The sequence below is a fragment of the Pan troglodytes genome, chromosome 1 (genome assembly GCF_028858775.2).
Source record: "Pan troglodytes isolate AG18354 chromosome 1, NHGRI_mPanTro3-v2.0_pri, whole genome shotgun sequence".
Taxonomy (NCBI): Eukaryota; Metazoa; Chordata; class Mammalia; order Primates; family Hominidae; genus Pan; species Pan troglodytes.
Window position 1 is genome coordinate 179,018,889 of NC_072398.2, and position 19,897 is coordinate 179,038,785.

At 45.1% G+C, this 19,897-nt stretch overlaps 1 protein-coding gene and 1 pseudogene across 1 annotated transcript in view; one reads left to right on the forward strand and one right to left on the reverse strand.

The window, feature by feature from the left end:
• Positions 1–1,033: 1,033 nt before the first annotated feature.
• RAB3B (RAB3B, member RAS oncogene family) overlaps positions 1,034–19,897 on the forward strand; it is a 74,139-nt gene continuing 55,275 nt past the window's right edge. Inside the window, exons 1-2 of the mRNA XM_016918204.4 lie at positions 1,034–1,218; positions 14,613–14,840. Coding sequence (XP_016773693.1) covers positions 14,613–14,840 — 228 coding nt within the window. The 5' untranslated portion in view covers positions 1,034–1,218. The remainder of the gene's footprint in view (positions 1,219–14,612; positions 14,841–19,897) is intronic.
• Positions 10,917–11,264, reverse strand: LOC107966685 (small ribosomal subunit protein eS26-like; annotated as a pseudogene).

A 19,897-nucleotide genomic window follows, 5' to 3' on the forward strand; every position in this document is an offset into this window, starting at 1 on the left:
CTCTGCCTCCTGGGTGAAAGCAATTCTGCCTCAGCCTCCCAAGTAGCTGGGACTACAGGCATGCACCACCATGCCCGGCTAATTTTTGTATTTTTAGTAGAGACAGGGTTTCACCATGTTGGCCAGGTTGGTCTCGAACTCCTGACCTCAAGTGATCTGCCCACTTTGGCCTTCCAAAGTGCTGGGATTACAGGCGTCAGCCACTGTGCCTGGCCGAGAGTTTTCTTAAACAAGGTTGATGGTAACATGGTGACATTTTTTAAAGGGTTGCTCGGGCTTGTGTCAAAATGATTTTGGTATCTGACTCAGAATGAATGGGACCAGGAAGTCTCACAGCTACCGAAGTCACAAGGAGTATGGCAGAACAGGGGCTAGTGAGGAGGACCATGGGCCAGGGGCTGCAATCTTTAATGCATAAGGAGCAATTGGGTGTCAGTGATGAGGAGGGGTGGGGGGTGGTATGACTGGAGACCACCGGAGAAAGAATTTTTGTACAAGGGTGGAAATGGCCATGCTGACACCACGTCCTGGTTTTATAGGGTGAATTGGAGAGTGAAGGCAGGAATTAGGAAGCTGTTGCATTAGTCCAAGCAAGAAGTGATGATGCTGGAGTCAGAACAAGGGCAATGGAGACACAGAGGAAGGGCAGGGATATGTTAAGGCGGTGGGATGTGGGGTGTGAAGGAAACACAGATAGGGTAGAGGACAGCGTCCAGGTTTCTGGCTTGGTTTCCGCTTGTAGTCAGCCTCCCTCTCTGGGCTTTTGTGAAGATGGAGCCATAGAACGGACCAGAAAGCAGTTTGGAAATGGCAAAACTGCTACCCATCATCAGCTACATTATCATCAAAGCTCTCTAATTACCCTAGTAAGTTCAGTCAATGGAACGAGGCATGACAATTAAGATAAATCACGAGAGTCACCCAGACATGGGGGACCTGGAGGTCCTGAGTCACCTCGGATTCCTTACACCTGCTAGGAGTTGAGGGCCGGGGCGGGGCGAACACAGACTCCGCCCTTGGGCGGGGCCTGGATGCAGCCGGAGCGGAGCAGCGTTGGAGCTGGAGCCTCAGCCCTCAGGCGCCACTGTGAGGACCTGACCGGACTAGACCATCCCGCAGCGCCCCGCCCCGGCCCCCTCCGCGCCCTCCCGACGCCAGGTCCTGCCGTCCCGCCGACCGTCCGGGAGCGAACCCGTCGTCCCGCACTCGGAGTCCGCGGTAAGGGGCGCGGCCTCGGCAGCCCGCCCGCGGAGGATCAGGGACCGATCCCCGGCGCGGGGCGCTGGGCACCGAGAGCGGGAGCCGAGAAGGAGCGCGGGGCAGCGGAGGGAAGCCGGGGGAGGAGCGAGGGAGGGGGCTCCGCGGCGGCAGAGGTGGGGCTCACCTAGGGAGGGGGCGCCGAGGGGGTCTCCCGGACCTTGGGGGCAGCCGGGGGAGCTCCAAGGGCGGGAGGGGAGCAAGAAAGACGGCGCTGGGGCTGGGAGGGGAGATGGGGGGCAACTGGAGGGCAGTGAGGGATCGCTGGGGGAAACGGGGGCGTGGGGGGCGGGGGAGCTGCGAGGAGGGCGGAGTGGGGCTGTGCGGAAAGGTGGTACCGGGCAGCCGAGGGGCAGCGAAGGGGGCGGTGAAGGGAGCGGACTGAGGGGAGCTAGAGCGGGGGTGCGGGGGGAGTCATGGAGGTGAGGAGCTGAGGGGAGGGGACTGGCTGGGCGGGGGTCGTTTGGAGCTGGAGGGGACTGAGGTGCCGAGGGCAAGGGGCGCTGGGCAGCTGGGGAGTGTCTGGTTGGGAGAGGGTCAGGGGGTGGGGATGTGGGTATGGATAGCTGGGAAGGAGAAAGGCAGCAGGGCAGTGTCTGGTCGAAAGAGGGTCATTTATGGGGGATGTGGGTATGGATAGCTGGGGTCGGAGGTTAAGCCCGGCTGGGGACCGGCGTGGGGGTAACTGTAGATGGAAGGCGAGGGGTGGGGCTTGGGGGCGGGAAGCTTGGGAGAATGGAAGGGTGAGAGGCCAGGTTGGGTCTACCCTGCTGCAGAGGAAGGGGGCAGGGAGCCGGTGGAGACACAGGGAAGTGGCCTTGGAAATGGACACAGGGGCCTACATTCTGGTCAGGAGTGGAGAGGAGGCTCTGGAATAGAGTAGGGTCTGGCGGCTGCAAGTGGAGGAATCGTGAGAGAACTTGGAGTGTATAGATAGGGTGGTGGGGCGCTGGGTCAGCCTGGGGAGGAGGCCAGGTGTGGGTCGTGGTGTAAGGGTGGAAAGGTAATGGGGGCTGGAGTGGTGTCCACGCACTAGCGGTGTCTCGGCCACTCAGGAGTCCAAGGAGGGGACCCAGGCACTGGACCTTGTTACACGGGCACCGGGGATCACAGAAAATAAGAGAATCGTGGACAGAAAAAGTCATCCAACTCTGTTCTGTAGTCCAAGCATGGAAGCAACTTTGGGGAGGGCAGGGCAGCAGTCTTTGGAAGCTAAGAGAGATGTGGAGGAGGTGGGAGAAAGATGGGCCCTCAAAACACACACACACACACACACACACACACCAAGAGGGGCCCTCTTCCCCCGGCTTCCTGGAATCCAGATGGAAAGGGGTGGGAGACAGTAAAAGGAGAGGATGTGTGTGTGTGTGTGTGTGTGTGTGTGTGTGCACAGGTGGGTGTCCACCTGTTCTGTGCCTATAAACAGAGGAAGACAATGGAAGCCGTGAAAGGCCCTATCTATAGAAGTGGAAAGCCCTGGTGCCCTGTGGGAGCCAGAGAAGAAGCATTTTGGGGGAGGTGGGTGGGTTGGGGAAGCCTTCCTGGTCATGAAGGATTTAGCTAGCAGTGGAGGAAAGTGTGTTCCTATCAGAGGAAACCGTATGGGAAAAGGCAAAAATCTAAAAGCATCTCCAGTCCAAGAAATAGATCTTCAGTTTCTTAAAGATTATGACATGAAGGGAGGCATCAGTAACCTATACAAAATATTTAAATAGATTTCCCCTCTAAGCTTGAAGCTCCTAGGGTTTCTCTCCATCTCCCTAAAGTATAGCACAGGTCCTGGTGCATAGTAGGTGCTTGGTGAATGTTGATTGAATGAATAATTGGTGCTCCTGCCTCAATTTCTTCATCCATTCCCAAGAATTGTTGTGAGAATCAAATAGGATAATGTGGGTGAAAAGAACTTTGTAAACTGTAAAACAATGTACAAAGAGAGAGGCCACTGATGTTATTCTGCAGGTGTTCCTGTTTTGTCAGTGGACACACCCATGGCTATCTCTTTCCAATCTGGAAGAGGAAGGAAATGAATATCAAGCATCTGTTGGTGCAAGATGGAATGCTTTGAAAGCATCTTGTAGAATGCTAGACATTTAGTAGGTGCTCAATAAATGGTAGCTATTGTGATATTGTTTCTGTGGCTCTAGGAGACCTGGGAAAACAATGAGAAGGTGGTGATGGGTCAGCAGTGGGGAATGGTCTAAAGACAGATTGAATTAGAAAAGTAGAGTATGGCTTAAAGGAGGAGGATGAGGTCCACATTTGCCCAACTCCCTTCTTATTCTCACTGAAATGCTCCAAGTAGGAAGACAGGGAATTACATTTATTGAGCCCCTGCTATATTGCATATACAGTTGACCTTTGAACAGCATGGGTTTGAACTGTGTAGGTTCACTTATACCCGAATTTTTTTTTTCAACCAAACACTGATTAAAAAAAAATACCATGGTGGGTCAAGCGCAGTGGCTCAAACCTGGAATCCCAGCTATTTGGGAGGCTGAGGTAGGAGGATCGCTTGAGCCCAGGAACTTGAAGCTACAGTGAGTTATGATCAGGCCACTGTACTCCATCCTGGGAAACAGAGTGACACCCATCTCTTAAAAAAGAAGAAAAAGAGAAGAAAATACAGTAGTGAAGGGAGGTGAAGTCTGTATATTCAGAGGACCAACTTTTAGTCTAGGTGGGTTCCACTGGGCCAACTGTGGTTCTTGAGTAGGCGTGGATTTCGGTATATATGGGGGTCCTGGAGCCAATCCCTTGCCTATACCAAGAAATTACTGTACTATTCTAGACGTGTAACCCACATTACCTATAATTTTCCCAACAACACTTGTTTTATGAATGAGGAAACTGTCTTAATCATGTAAAATTTCTTGCCAAGGTCTCATAGGTAATAAATGACAGACCTGGAAACTGAATCTAGTTTGTTTGATTTGGAGCTCCAAACTATTTCCACTACTCAGGATGACTTGCTAGAAGAAACCATGAAGCACAGAGACAAACAAACAAACAAACAAAATAAGGGGTTAATAAAACACCCTCCCATATACAGGTTTTAATTCTTGCAACAGTTTTGCCAGGAAGCCATTTTATGAGCTCCTTTTATAGATAAGGAAACTGAGGCCAGGGGTATGATTTGCCTAAGTTTACAGGACCACTGAAAGACCAGGGCTTATCTTTCAAATGCCAGGTCTCTTGGACTCAGTCTCATGTTCTTTCCAACAAAAGGTAAGTTCCTTCATTCACTTCTTCACTCCATTTATTGAGCTGATCTCTTCTCGCTGGATTTTAGGGCTCTCTCCTCCTCTTCTCCGCTTTTTCCTGGCTGAAGTTGGCTTCTTCCTTAGGTGCTTATTTCTGCCGCCTATCAGACTGAAAGAGTTGTTTTTCACAGCCACCCTTTGAGGAGTCATTTCTTTCCCCCAGCCTGGGACAGGGACGACTTCCCAGATGGTCCCTGGGCCTTCATCTGTATTGCTTGTCACGGAGATAGCTCTATCATTTTATGTGACTGTCACAAAATAGAGGAAAGATTTGATTGATGCTTATCTTACAAATGCAATTCTGCACGCACCACTGTGCAGTGACCTGTCTGCTTAGATCTGCCTCAGGCAGCTGCCTGCTGGGATGCTTTTTGCCTGTCTTCCAAATGTCTGAGTAGCCCCTGGCCGCCCCCTCCTAAGAAGATCCCCTTGGGGGCTTCCATCTGAATGAGCCTTCCAACTGAACTCAGCTCTCTGCCTCTCCCCGTTCTCACACCACCTACTGGGAAAGCCATGCTGCGTGTGCATAAGCAGATGTTAACAGTGTGGTATGGCAAGTACAGTACGGTAGCAAGACACTCAGGATGTTGGGGATGCTTCTTTTTTTTAATTTTTATTTTTAGAGATAGGGTCTCACTCTGTCACCCAGGTTGGGATACAGTGGTGCAATCATAGCTCACTCTAACCTCGAACCTCTGGACTCAAGTGATTTTCCAGCCTCAGCCTCCCAAGTACCGAGGACTACAGGTGCACACCACCACATCCGACTAATTTAAACTTTTTTTGGCTGGGCGCGGTGGCTCACGCCTGTAATCCCAGCACTTTGGGAGGCCGAGGCAGGCGGATCACAAGGTCAGGAGATCGAGACCATCCTGGCTAACACGGTGAAACCCCGTCTCTAGTAAAAATACAAAAAATTAGCTGGGCGTGGTGGCGGGCATCTGTAGTCCCAGCTACTCGGGAGGCTGAGGCAGGAGAATGGCGTGAACCCGGGAGGCGGAGTTTGCAGTGAGCTGAGATCGCGCCACTGCACTCCAGCCTGGGCGACAGAGTGAGACTCTGTCTCAAAAAAAAAAAAAAAAAAAAAAAAAAAAAATTTCGTAGAAATGGAATCTCACTATGTTTCCCAGGCTGATTTTGAACTCCTGGCCTCAAGTGATTTTCCCATTTTGGCCTCCCAAAGTGTTGGGATTACAGGCATGAGCCACCATGCCCAGCCAGGATGCTTCTTTATTCACCCTAAAATTGTTGTGGTTTTCATTTTCCTTAATCCCGTCAAACCTGGAAGCCATTAGGTAACAGAAGTTCCATTCATGTCCCTCCAACTGACTTGCTGTGTGAGCTTGGACAAATCACTTGTCTTTGCAGAGCCTCAATTTTTTTTTTTTTTACCTGTAAGATAAACGGAGGTAGATCAGGAACTGAAACAATTTTTTACTCTTGCCATCACTTCCTAGTCTCATATCTGTGGCAGTCACCGCTAATAAAGGCAGGCAAATTTCTCACTGATTCTACACGAGGCTACATGTATTTTTCTCAGCACAGTGTATGAAACATACTTATATACGTTCTCTTATTTAAAATTCACAGTACCTTGTGAAGTAAGTATTATTGTCGGATGAGGACACTGAGGCATAGAATTTAAGTAACTAGGCCAAGTTTACACACTGAGTTACTGGGAAAGCTGGGCCCAGTAGCCAGGCTTTTTGTTACAATAAAAAGCTGCTACTCCAAAGTCCCCTCTAATTCTAGCAGTTTAAGAGTGTGAAGCTGGGCTACATCAGAAAAGTGAAGACCAGTAATCTGACATTTACACTGATAGTCTGGCGCTTGAAAAATGCTCTATATGTGTTTCTTGAAAGACATTACACCCTCTAAGGATTTACTGTAGGTCTAGCGTTGACCAGATGTAAGGATGGATAAAGCCCCCTTGAATCCAGAAGAGAGAGCAAACAGTTAATTGTAAAACAGGCCCAAATAATGGAGCCACAATCAGGGAGAGGGCAGTTGAACAAGATTTGCCTGCAGAAGTGAATTAAAGGGGCCAGTGAAATAATATGTATTCAGTACCTCCATGGGCCGAGAAACTGTGTCAGATTGTTTACATATAGTACTACTCTTTCTATTTGTACCAAGCTCTGTGGAGTAGGTGGTATTTTCTCTATTTTAAGGTAAAAGTGCTGTGGCTTAGAGAGGCAATATGACTTACCTAAGAATTCATCTGAGGGGTAGAGCATTGATTTTAAACTTTTTCATAACACTGCAGGGTACTAAGTCTAGTCTCGGCTGTTAGCTATGAGATTTGGGCAAATCCTTTTAATTTCTCATTTTCAGTTTCCTTCTTGATCAAATGGAAATAATAATCCCTGTCTTTCCAGCTTTATTTCCCAGGTTTATTTAGAGATAAAAGAAGCTAAAGGATATGAAATTGTGGTAAAGATCACATTTATGTTTTAGTAGTGACTCTTTGACCAGCAATTCCACTTCAAGGAATCTCTCTCAAGGAAGTAATTAGGAAAATGTACAAAAATTTATGTAAAGAAATGTTCACTGCAGTTTCATGTATAATAATTAAGAGTAGAAAAACAACTTAAAAACAACTTCCTAAAGAGAGTGACAACATTAAATAATTGATCTGGCTGGGCCAACATGGTGAAACCCCGTCTCTATTAAAAATACAAAAATTAGCCGGTGTGATGGTGAGCACCTGTAGTCCCAGCTACTTGGGAGGCTGAGGCAGGAGAATCGCTTGAACCCAGGAGTTGGAGGTTGCAGTGAGCCAAGATTGCGCCATTGCACTCCAGCCAGGGTGACAGAGCAAGACTCCGTCTCATAAAAAAAAAAAAAAAAAGAATTGGTCTTATCACACATCTATAGGATGGAATATAATGTAGTCAACTGAAATGATGTCTTTTTAGAGTTTTCAAAGTCTCATTCATGCTTTTTTTTTTTTTTTTTTTTTTTTAATTAGAGAGTCTCCACTGTTGCCTGGGCTGGAGTGCAGTGGCACAATCTCTGCTCACTGTAACCTCCGCCTGCCAGGTTCAAGTGATTCTCCTGCCTCAGGCTCCAGAGTAGCTGGGATTACAGGCGGCCACCACCACGCCCAGCGAATTTTTTGTATTTTTAGTAGAGATGGGGTTTCACCATGTTGGCCAGGCTGGTCTCGAACTCCTGACCTCGTGATTCACCCGCCTCAGCCTCCCAAAGTGCTGGGATTACAGGCATGAGCCACCGCGCCCAGCCCTTACTTTCTTTTCTTTTTTTTTTGAGACAGTGTCTTGCTCTGTCACCCAGACTGGAGTGTAGTTGTGCAATCTTGACTCACTGCAGCCTCCGCCTCCTGGGTTCAAGCAATTCTTGTGCTTCAGCCTCCTGACTAGCTGGAATTACAGGTGTGTGCCACCACACCTGGCTAATTTTTGTATTTTTAGTAGAGACTGGATTTCACCATGTTGGCCAGGCTGATCTTAAACTCCTGAGCTCAAATGATCCGCCTGCCTCGGCCTCACAAAGTCCTGGGATTATGGGCCTGAGCCACGGCACCTGGCCTCAAAATCTCATATTTTTGTAGTACTTTCGGAATTATTTAAGTACAGTCTTGCATTGCTAATGACAAGGATATGTTCTGAGGAATGTGTCATTAGCCGATTTCATAGTTGTATGAACATCATAGAGTATACTTACACAAACCTATATGGTATATGGTATAGCTTACTATACACATAGTCTATATGGAATAGATAGCCTATTGCTCCTAGGCTACAAACCTGTACAGCATGTTACTGTATTGAATATAGCAGGCAATTGTAACACTGTGGTAAGTATTTGTGTAGCTAAACACATCTAAACATAGAAAAGGTACAGTAAAAATATGATGGTTTTTTTTTTTTTTTTTGAGACCAAGTCTGGCTCTATCACCCAAGCTGGAGTGCAGTGGTGCAATCTCAGCTCACTGCAACCTCAGCCTCCCGAGTAGCTGGGATTACAGGTATCTGCCACCATGCCTGGCTAATTTTTTGTATTTTAATAGGGATGGAGTTTCATCATGTTGGCCAGGCTGGTCTCTATCTCCTGACCTCAAGTGATCCACCCACCTTGGCCTCCCAAAGTGCTGGGATTACAGGTGTGAGCCACTGCACCCAGGCATAATATGGTATAAGAGATTAAAAATGGTACACCTATATATGACACTTAACCATGAATGGAGCTTGCAGGGCCGGCAGTTGCTCTGGGGGAGTCAGTGAGTGAGTGGTGAGTGAATGTGAAGGCCTAGGACATTACCATACACTATAGGAGACTTTATAAACACTCTACACTTAGGCTACACTAAATTTATTTAAAAATATGTTTCTCCAATAATAAATTAACTTTGGCTTACTATAACTTTTAAACCTTATAAACTTAAAAAATTTTTTAAACTTCTTAGACTCTTTTATTTTTTATTTATTAATTTTTTTTTTTTTTTTTGAGATTGAGTCTTGCTCTGTCACCCAGGCTGGAGTGCAGTGGATCTCTGCTCACTGCAACCTCCACCTCCCGAGTTCAAGCAATTCTTGTGCCTCAGCCTCCTGAGTAGCTGGGATTACAGGTGCGCACCACCACGCCTGGCTAATTTTTGTATTTTTAGAAGAGATGAGGTTTCACCATGTTGGCTAGGCTGGTCTCGAACTCCTGACCTTAAGTGATCTGCCTGCCTCAGCCTCCCAAAGTCTGGGATTACAGGTCTGAGCCACCGTGCCCAGCCATAGACTCTTTTATAATAACACTTAGCTTAAAGCACAAATACACCGTATGGCCTTTTTTGAGATGAAGGCTCAGTGTTTCACCTGGATTGGAATGCAGTGGTGCAATCTTGGGTCACTGCAGCCTCAAACTCCTTGGCTTGAGCGATCCTCCCACCTTGGCCTCCCAAAGTGTTGGGATTATAGGTATGAGCCACCGAACCTGGCCTTTTCTTTCTTTCTTTTCTTCCTTAGTTTTTAAATTTATGTTTAAAATTATTTTGTTAAAAAGGAAGACACAAATACACACCTGAGCTTAGGCCTACACAGGGTCCAGAAGCATCAATATCACTGCCTTCCATTTCCACGTCTTGTCCCACTGGAAGGTCTTCAGGGGCAATAATAGGCATGGAGCTGTCATCTCTTATGGCAATATCTTCTTCTGGAATACCTCCTGAAGGACCTGCCTGAGGCTGTTTTACTGTTAACTTTTTAAAAAATATTAAATACAAATAGAAAAAGTACACTCTAAAATAACAATAAAAAGTGTAGTAAGTAAATACAGAAGCCAGTAACATAGTCATTTATTATCAATATCAAGTATTATGTATAGCACATAATCATATGTGCTATACTTTTATACAACTGGCAATGCAGTAGGTTTGTTTACACCAGCATCAACACAAATATGTGAGTAATGTGTTGTGCTACAATGTTACCATGGCTACTATGTCACTAGGCAATAGGAATTTTTCAGCTCCATTATAATCTTATGGGACCGCCATTGTACATGTGGTCTGTCATTGACTGAAATGTTGTTATGCAGTTCATGATCGTACTTTTAAAATTTAAGTGATTTGCTAAATGATAACATACCATATATTCTAGCCTATACCTTGTGCATATGATGTCAGCTATTACAATATGCATAGAAGGTATAGACTAGAATGCATGGTATGTTATTTATATAGAAATAAAAAGTATAAATAGGTCTCTTTGCTTATATATGCAAGGGCTATCTGTGAAGGATATATAAATTGATAACATGTATGCCTCTGGGGAGGGGAACTGGATCAGGAATCAGAGATGGAAGCAAGACTTACTTTTCAGTGTAAACCTTTAGGTTTCATATTACTTGTATTTTATGCTAGGAATTAAGAAAATAATGCAGCTGGGTGCGGTGGCTCTCGCCTGTAATTCTAGCACTTTGGGAGGCCACGGAGGGCAGATCACTTGATCCCGGTTTAAGACCAGCCTGGACAACATGGTGAAACCCCATCTCTACAAAAAGTACAAAAATTAGCTGGCATGGTGGCACATGCCTGTAGTCCCAGCTACTCGGGAGGCTGAGGTAAGAGGATTGCTTGAGCCCAGGAGATCAAGACTGTAGTGAGCCAAGATAGCGCCATTGCACTCCAGCCTGGGCGACAGAGTGAGACCCTATCTCAAAATAAAATAAAATAAAATAAAAATAATAATAATTGAGCTACAGCTGGTAAAAAAGGTAATACTTGCAAATAGGATATGCTTGAATTATTTTCCGTAAGTATGTATTACCTTTTAAATTAACAAATAAAACATAGTATTAAAATAGATGGCTTTTTTTTAAAGTACAATTTCCATTTTATTTTTCTTCAGAGAATAGTCTATCTTCAGTCTTTAAGGACTCAGCTCCTTACATGGGCTTTGGTGGGGGTCGTGGGGTAGCACCCACAGGTCTAAATCAGGGTGGGGGTGTTTGGTCCTTGCGGGCTTCATGAGATCGATTCCTGACTACTTTGCTGTGAATTGCACAACTCGCATAGTAATGTAGCTTCACATACTGCTTGGGAAGCACATAGGCATCGAAGATGCTCACTTCAGAAATGTCCCTGACTGCTGTGGCCTCCACTATGTTTCAAATGATGAATTTCTTAATGGCCTTGTCCTTGGGCACACATTGGGCACAGTTCATCCAGTGAATAGGCTGCACGTGGCTGCAGGCCTTTTTGGCACGACCATTGTTCCTTCTTTTCTTTGTCATCTTGGAGGCATGGACTGGAGAGAGGAGGTTTTTTTTTTTTTTTGGTAGAGACAGTCTTGCTCTATTGCCTAAGCTGGAGTGCAGTGGCACAATCATGGCTTACTGCAGCTTCAAATTTCTGGGCTCAAATAATACTCCTGCTTCAGCCTCCCAAGCAGCTGGGATTATAGATGTGTGCCACCACGCCTGGCTAATTTTTTACTTTTTGTAGAAATGGGGTCTCCCTATGTTGCCCAGGCTGGTCTTGAACTCCTGGTCTGAAGCCATCCTCCCACTTTGGCCTCCCAAAGTTCTGGGATTACAGGTGTGAGCCACTGCACCTGGCCTTAGGTGGCACTCTTTTGTATGAAAAAATATTGGAGGAAATACAGTAAAATGTTAACAGCCATAGTTTCTGAGTGGGTGGGATGTCAGTTAATTTTTTTTTTTTGGGGGGTGGAGTCTCTGTCGCGCAGGCTGAAGTGCAGTGGCCTGGATCTCAGCTCACTACAAGCTCTGCCTCCCTGGTTCATGCCATTTTCCTGCCTCAGCCTCCTGTAGCTGGGACTACAGGCACCCGCCACCATCCCTGGCCAATTTTTTGTATTTTTAGTAGAGATGGGGTTTCACTGTGTTAGCCAGGATGGTCTCGATCTCCTGACCTCGTGATCTGCCTGCCTCAGCCTCCCAAAGTGCTGGGATTACAGGCGTGAGCCACCGCGCCCAGCTGTCAGTTAATTTTAAATTCTCTTTTTTACACTTTTGCATAATATAATTTTCAAATTTTTTATAATGAATATATTCATAGTAGAAATTTTCTCTTGTGAATAAAGAAAGATGACTTGCAGGCAGCAGAGCGGAGGATGGTGTGAGGTTGTTGTGGTTGCTTCCCTTGTTTTAATGTAGAAAAAGCATAATGTGGCCAGGTGTGGTGGCTCACGCCTGTAATCCTAGCGCTTTGGGAGGCTGAAGCAGGTGGATCACCTGAGGTCAGGAGTTCGAGACCAGCCTGGCCAACATGGCAAAACCCCGTCTCTACTAAAAATACAGAAATTAACTAGGCATGGTGGCAGATGCCTGTAATCCCAGCTACTTGGGAGGCTAAGGCAGGAGAATCGCTTGAACTCAGGGGGCAGAGATTGCAGTGAGCCAAGGTTGTGCCACTGCACTACAGCCTGGGCGAAAGAGCAAGACTCCATCTCAAAAAAAAAAAAAAAAGCATAATGCCTTTACATGGCAAGTTCTTGCAACAGCCTTTGCACCTAGTACCATGAAAAGCTGAAAAGTTAAGGCTGTGAGACAGTTTAAGCAGCCAATGGCACCCTCCTTTCCAACCTCACTTTCTTCCTCCATGTAAGTGCTATGCCTCAGTCTCCAAGTGTCCTGGGCATGTTCCACACTTGCCTAGTGAGTCTTGTCATGGGACAGATTGATACAGGGATGGAACTTACAGTCTCAGATAAGGATTGAGAGCTGGGAACAAAGAGAAGGAAGAACAGAGACCACAGGAGTCCAGTGGTGACATATGCAAGGAACTTTTATTAAAAGGCTGCTAACAATCTTACATATTTGTCTAACTTTTCTTCAAGAGAGCTTTAAACCTACATTAATCAGCTCCTTATCCTTACAGCTCACCTGAGAGGCCCAAAGAGCCACACCCACCAGCCTCATGCCCTTTCTTTGCCCTTTGGGAAAAAAGCAGGAATTCCTAAAAAGAATGAAAACCCAGACACCATCACACTTAAATGCTGTCCTCCCACCCTCCTCTGACCACTCATCCAGCCATCTGGGTACCCTTGTGCTGAGAAGAAGGGGAGATTTCAGGTGGAGAAGCAGGGTACCTGAGGCTTCCAAGACATAGGAGAAGCAATTAAAGACTTAAATAAGACCATGTGACCAAGTGCTGAATTATGGAGTTCAGATTCGGGTGTTCTAGGAAAGCAGATGGTGACAGAACTGAGAAGGCTGGGGTCTCAGGAAAGGCCTGGCATGTATTAAATATTTGCTGAATGAATGAGTGAACAAATAAAGGACCTAGGCTTTGAAGGCTTTGGAATAATAAGGACATATGTTCACATCTGTGTGGAATTTACCAGTTGATAATGGTTTCATCCATTGTTATCTCATTTGAGTCCTGTGATAGCCCTGTGAGAAGAACAGGGTGGAAATTGTTCTCCCCATTTTCCAGATGAGGAGATTGAGCCCCAGAGTGATGAAGTGACTGTGATGAATTCAGCACACATTTCCTGAGTGCTTATTATGTGCTAGGATTCATGCTGGAAGCCAGACATGTAGGAATGAAGTCCATTAAGGCCCAGTTGCTCATTCCAACAGTGCTGAAGTGATACAAGGGCTGTTACAGTGTTCTGGGAGCACAGGGAAGCTGGCACTTGACCTGGATCTCCAAGGATGGGTAGGAGTCTTTTAGGAGGAAAAGAGAATTCTAGGCAGAAGGAATACATGTAAGGGACAAAGGCAAGGAATAATGTGGCTTATTTGGCATAAAGTGTGTAATTAGATCTAAGGGAAGCACAGGTTGGTGAAGAGAAGGGGTATGGGAAGATAAAGTTTAGAGAATTGGCTCTTTGGTTAGTTGGTTATTTGTCAAATTGAACAGTTTGGACTTGATCTTTAGAGCTGTGGAAAGCCATGAAAGTTTCTATGTTTTATTTATTTTATTTTTTAGAGATGAGGTCTTGCTCTGCTACCCAGGCTGGCATTCAGTGGCATGATCATGGCTCCCTGCAGCGTCAAGCTCCTGGGCTCAAGTGATCCTCCCACCTCAGCCTCCTGAGTCATAATAGTTTTTGAAGCAAGAGAATGATAGCCCTTTACTGAGTCTTTCCTTGGATGTGCATGTGTTTGCTGTTCTTGGCTTTTTTTTTCTTTCCCCAAAATAGCTCAGGAGCTGCTTCCTCCAGGAGCCTCTCCTTGATCACCGGGCCTCCAGGCTGAATAAGATGCTTCTCATGGACTTCCTCAGCCAGGACTCCTCTGTCTTATCACTTAACTACTGCTTTGTTACTCTGTGTTGACCCACCTTTTATTCTAGTTTTTGTCCACCTAGAGGTCAGGCACCATGTCTGACTCATGTTTGTAAGCCCCATGCCCAGCACAGGGCTTGCCCCAGATCAATGTGCTCAGTAAATATTTGCTGAAGGAATGAATGGGAGGAGCTGGGTTCCACCTCAGTGCTGAGACAACATTTAGGGCAGGTGTAGTGATGGGGTGATTCTGAGTAGTGTGCATTTCCTCAGTGGTGCTGGAGTAAGGAGTGAGTGTGTGAATGGTGGGGTGACCATTAGAAGGATGGTGACTCAGGGTGACACCGAAGGTCTGTTCCTGAGTGACTCTAGGTCTCTCTTGCAGATGGCTTCAGTGACAGATGGTAAAACTGGAGTCAAAGATGCCTCTGACCAGAATTTTGACTACATGTTTAAACTGCTTATCATTGGCAACAGCAGTGTTGGCAAGACCTCCTTCCTCTTCCGCTATGCTGATGACACGTTCACCCCAGCCTTCGTTAGCACCGTGGGCATCGACTTCAAGGTGAAGACAGTCTACCGTCACGAGAAGCGGGTGAAACTGCAGATCTGGGTGAGTCCCGGGAATCTTGGGCAGGATTTTCCTGAGAAGCGGCTGGCCTGCCAGTACAAGGGCTTAGAGGTGGGGCCAGCTTGGAACTTCTGGGCCTTACAGCATCAGGCCTTACAGCATCAGGTGGCCCCTGGGCTACCCTCTGCTAGTTTTATACAAGTTTGCTCTCCTCCAGGGGTTCAGTTGCTTCTGCTGTTTAACTATCCAGGAGGTTTTATGTTGTCTTGTCTAAATGAGTGACCAAGAAACTGGGGCTTGGAGTTAGAGACTTGAGTTCAAATTCTGCTTCTACCACTCACTAGTCATGGAACTTGACTGAATTGCTTAACTTCTCTGGGGCACCCTTTCTCCTTTGGGGATTGTAATAGCATCTACATCATAAGGCTGTTGGGTCCTTAGGTCCTTGGCTTAGTTCCTGGAACATAGTAAATGCACACTAAATGTTAGCTAAGGTATCAGTTATCTACTATCGTATAACAAATCACTTCATAAGTTCATAGTGCCAGACTGGGCAACATTGTGAGACCTCATCTCTACAAAAAAATAAAACAAATTAGCTGGGCATGGTGGTGGGTTCCTGTAGTCCCAGTTACTTGGGAGGCTGAGGTGGAAGGATTGCTTGAGCCCAGGAGGTCGAGGCTGCAGTGAGCCATGATCATGCCACTGCACTCCAGCCTGTGCAACGGAGCGAGACCCCATCTCAAATAAATAAATAAATAAATAAATAAATAAATAAATAAATTGGTAGTGTCAAACAACAATAATAATTCATTATCTCATAGTTTCTGTGGATCAAACATTTGGGAGTGGTTGGGGCCTCTCATGAGGTGTAGCCAGATGTTGGCTTGGGTTGCAGTCATCTGAAACATACACTGGAGCTGGAGGATCTTTTTTTTTTTTAAGACGGAGTCTTGCTCTGTTGCCCAGGTTGGAGTGCAGTGACATGATCTCAGTTCACTGCAACTTCCGCCTCCCGGGTTCAAGCGATTCTCCTGCCTCAGCCTCCCGAGTAGCTGGGACTACAGGTGCCCGCCACCATGCCCAGTTAATTTTTGTATTTTTAGTAGAGATGGTGTTTCACCATGTTGGCCAGGCTGGTCTCGAACTCCTGACCTTGTGATCCGCCCACCTCGGCCTCCCAAAGTGCTGGGATTACAGGTGTGAGCCACCGCGCTTAGCCTGGGGCTGGAGGATCTTAAGACTGCACACTCACATGTCTGGTGCTAGCTGTTGGCAGAAGGCCTTACCTCTTTCCCATTTGGCCTCTTAGAGTGTCTTCACAGAGCTGCTTAAGTGTCTTTATTTGCATAGCAGCTGGCTTTTCCCAGAGTGAGAGATGTAAAAGGCCAGAGGAAGTGGCAATGTCTCTTATGAGTTAGCCTTAGCCTTACAGCGTTCTGTTGGTCACTGATTCAGCATGGGAGGAAACTACACAAAAGTGTGGATATTGGGAGGAAAGCATCACTGGGGACCATCTTGGAAGCTGGCTGCCACAGCTACTATTATTATTAGTATCTGCCAATAGTACTAATAAATTATGCACATATTTTAGATGATATAGCAACATGTAGATCATATAGTTTTCAAAAATGAATTAGTACCTGGATTGGAAATTTTGAAAATTTGTGATTTAAAGTATTTAAAACATGTATTATTATTATTTTATTTTTTTTTTCGAGACAGAGTCTCACTCTGTCACCTGAGCTGGAGTGCAGTGGCACTATCTTGGCTCACTGCAATTTCCACCTCTTGGGTTCAATCGATTCTGTTGCTTCAGCCCCCCAAGTAGCTTCAATTATAGGCGTGTGCCACCACGCCTGGCTAATTTTTGTATTTTTAGTAAAGATGGGTTTTCACCATGTTCACCAGGCTGATCTTGAACTCCTGACCTCAGGTGATCCACCCGTGTTGGTCTCCCAAAGTGCTGGGATTACAGGCGTGAGCCACCACGCCCAGCCAAAACGTATGTTATTTATTATCTTTCTATTCTGCGTGTTAAATGTACATTAATACATTATGCATATATCTTATTGGGGCAGTCTGTATGTAGTACTTTTCTTTTTACAAATTATTTCCCATATATGATCTCACAATTAACACTATGAAGTAGGTACTACTTTAATACGCTCCTGTTTTGCAGGATAAGAAACTCAGAGATTAGTTAACTTGCCTTAGGTCAACGACACTGCTATAAAGTGGGATTTCAACAAGATCTTCTGATTCAAAAGTATGTGCTCTTTTCTCTACACTGTGCATCTGAGGTATTATAGAGTTCATATTTCACTTCATGATAATGTCAAATATTATATAGGGATAAAAGTTCATTTTGTTCATTTGCTCTCTATTAAAGGCATTGAGGAGTCAGAGATCATTAGAAATAGAAGAAGCTATACGGGTCGTCTAGTTCACTGATTCCCAGACCCATGGCATCAGCATCACCTTGGAATTTGTTAGAAATGCAAATTTTCAGGCCCACCTCAGAACTATTGAGTCAGAAACTCTGGTGGGTGAGTGACAACCATCTGTGCTATAACAAATTTTCCAGGTGGTTTTGTGGCTGGCTAACATTGTAGAACCACTTAGTTTAACTAGCTTGAGGTGAAAGTCAACATGCATTTACTAAAAGCACCTATTAGGTGCCAGGTGCTTTCACTTGTGTTATTTGATATCATCCTTGCAGTTCATGCACAGGGGGATGTGAGAGCACAGAATATTTGGGGCATGGTGAGCAATACAGTAAAACTGGATCAAGGTTGTGAAAGAGCAGAGAGTGGGTGCTGAGAGAAATTTGCTGGAGAGGCTATAGGTGGCAGATTGGGGGTCAAAGAGATCTTCCACAGCAAACAGAAAGTTCTTGTCATCGGTCAGAGGATTCATGCTTGATGATTCCTTAGGGAACTGAAGAAATTATTAGAGCTTACTTTTAATCTTTGAACATAAGATATTTTTTACTGATATTTACTATGTGGATTGACAGAAGTGTCTTTGTTTGACCCCCGTATCAGATGGTCAGATAGCCTACACTCAAAAAATCTTGAGATAGGAGGAGGCATTCTGCCCTTCTGAGGGGTTGACAGTGGACTGACTCACTTCTTTGTTTATGTTCAGCCAATTGTGAGCTTTTGTGGTTTTCTTGTGCCTGGTTAAGTGGATTTATTGATTACATGGTCTAGTTTTAACTAAATGAAACCTCATAATGGATATGTGGCTTTTAAAGAGTCCTATAAAGAAACCTCTGATTGAAGACTATGCTAGAAGATTATAGTGAATCCAAGTGAGCATAAAGAAAATGGCTGAACTGGTGTTTTTCCAACTCCCAACACAAGTTCATTGTCAGCCACGTTTCGAGGTAAAATCAATGATAATCTAATTAGATCTGATATAGTCAATCTCCCATCCAAGTACTAACCAGGCCCAACCCCTCTTAGCTTCGGAGATCAGATGAGATCGGGCGCGTTCAGGGTGGTATAGCCATAGATGACATGGTCAATCTCATTGCTTTTGCTGAAGGAAAATTAGCAAAGGGTTTTTTTATGTGTGTGTATGTGCTTTTATGCAGCAAAAATAAAGTTTTCTGGACTATTCATGAATACATTAGATTTTAAACATTTAAATATTGTTTATTTTAATTTTATATATTTTAATATCTTTTGTGTATAGAAGTAGACATATAGATATATAATCTAAAGAATACACATATACTGTGTGTGCTGTACCTACATTTTTCTTACTTAAAGGGATGTAAGTTGGAGACCACCACCATAGGCACTGGGGAGCCATAGAAGGGTTTAAACAAGTTAGATTTGCATTTTAGAAAAATTCCTGGCTTCAGTTTGAAGGGTGGATGGAAATGAGGCAAAGAAACCAGGGTTTTGGATCCAAACTCATCAAATTGTATACATTAAATAAGTGTATTTTTTTGTGTATCAATTATACCTCATAAAGGCTATCTAAAAATTAATAAACAAATATAGTAGTGACCAGTTATAAAAGAAAGGAAGTAAGCAAGCAAGCAAGGACTTGGGTAAATTATATGGGGCTGAACTAAGTGTATTATTCTGCTCTGGCTGCCATAACAAAATACAATTGAAATTAATTTTCTCACAGTCTGGAGACTGGAAGTCTAAGATCAAGGTGCCAGTAGGGTTGATGTCTGATGAGAGCTCTCCCCTCGGGCTGCCTTCCCACTCTGTGTTCTTGTGGCCTTTCCTTGGTGCATGGGCATGGGGGAGAGATAGTGCAAACTCTTTGGTGTCTCTTCTTATAATGATATGAATTCTGTTGGATCAGGAACTCACTCTTATGACATCATTTAACTTCGATTACTTCTTTTGAGGCCTCATCTCCAAATACAAGCACACTGAGGGATGAGCGACACTCCATCTCAAAAAAAGAAAAGAAAAAAGAAAAAGCATAGTGTATACTGTATAGGATTAGGTACTATCTAGGGCTTCAACATACACATTTTGGGAGGACATAGACATTCATTCCATAACGCTAAGAGTGACAAAATGACATAAGGGATGGAAATGAAGAGAAAGATTTGGAACTAGAATTTACAGAATTTGATGATCAATTGCTGTCCCCTCTTATCCTTGGTTTCACTTTCCAAGATTTCAGTTACCTGGGGTCCTCTACATCTGAACATACTAAACAGAAAATTCTAGAAATAAGCTAATAAATTTTCAATTGCACACTGCTTTTTTTTCTTGGAGATAGAGTCTCGCTCGGTTGCCCAGGCTGGAGTGCAATGGCATGAGCTCAGCTCACTGCAACCTCCACCTCCCTGGTTCAAGCAATTCTCCTGCTTCCGGAGCAGCTGAGATTACAGGCGTACACCACCACGCCTGGCTAATTTTTGTATTTTTAGTAGAGATGGGGTTTCACCATGTTGGCCAGGCTTGTCTTGAACTTCTGACCTCAAGTGATCCGCCTACCTCGGCCTCCCGAAGCTCTGGGATTACAGGCGTGACCCACCGTGCCTGGCCTAAATTGCACACTGTTTTGAGTAGCATGATGAAATATTGCACTGTCTTGCTCTGTCCTGCCCAGGGCGT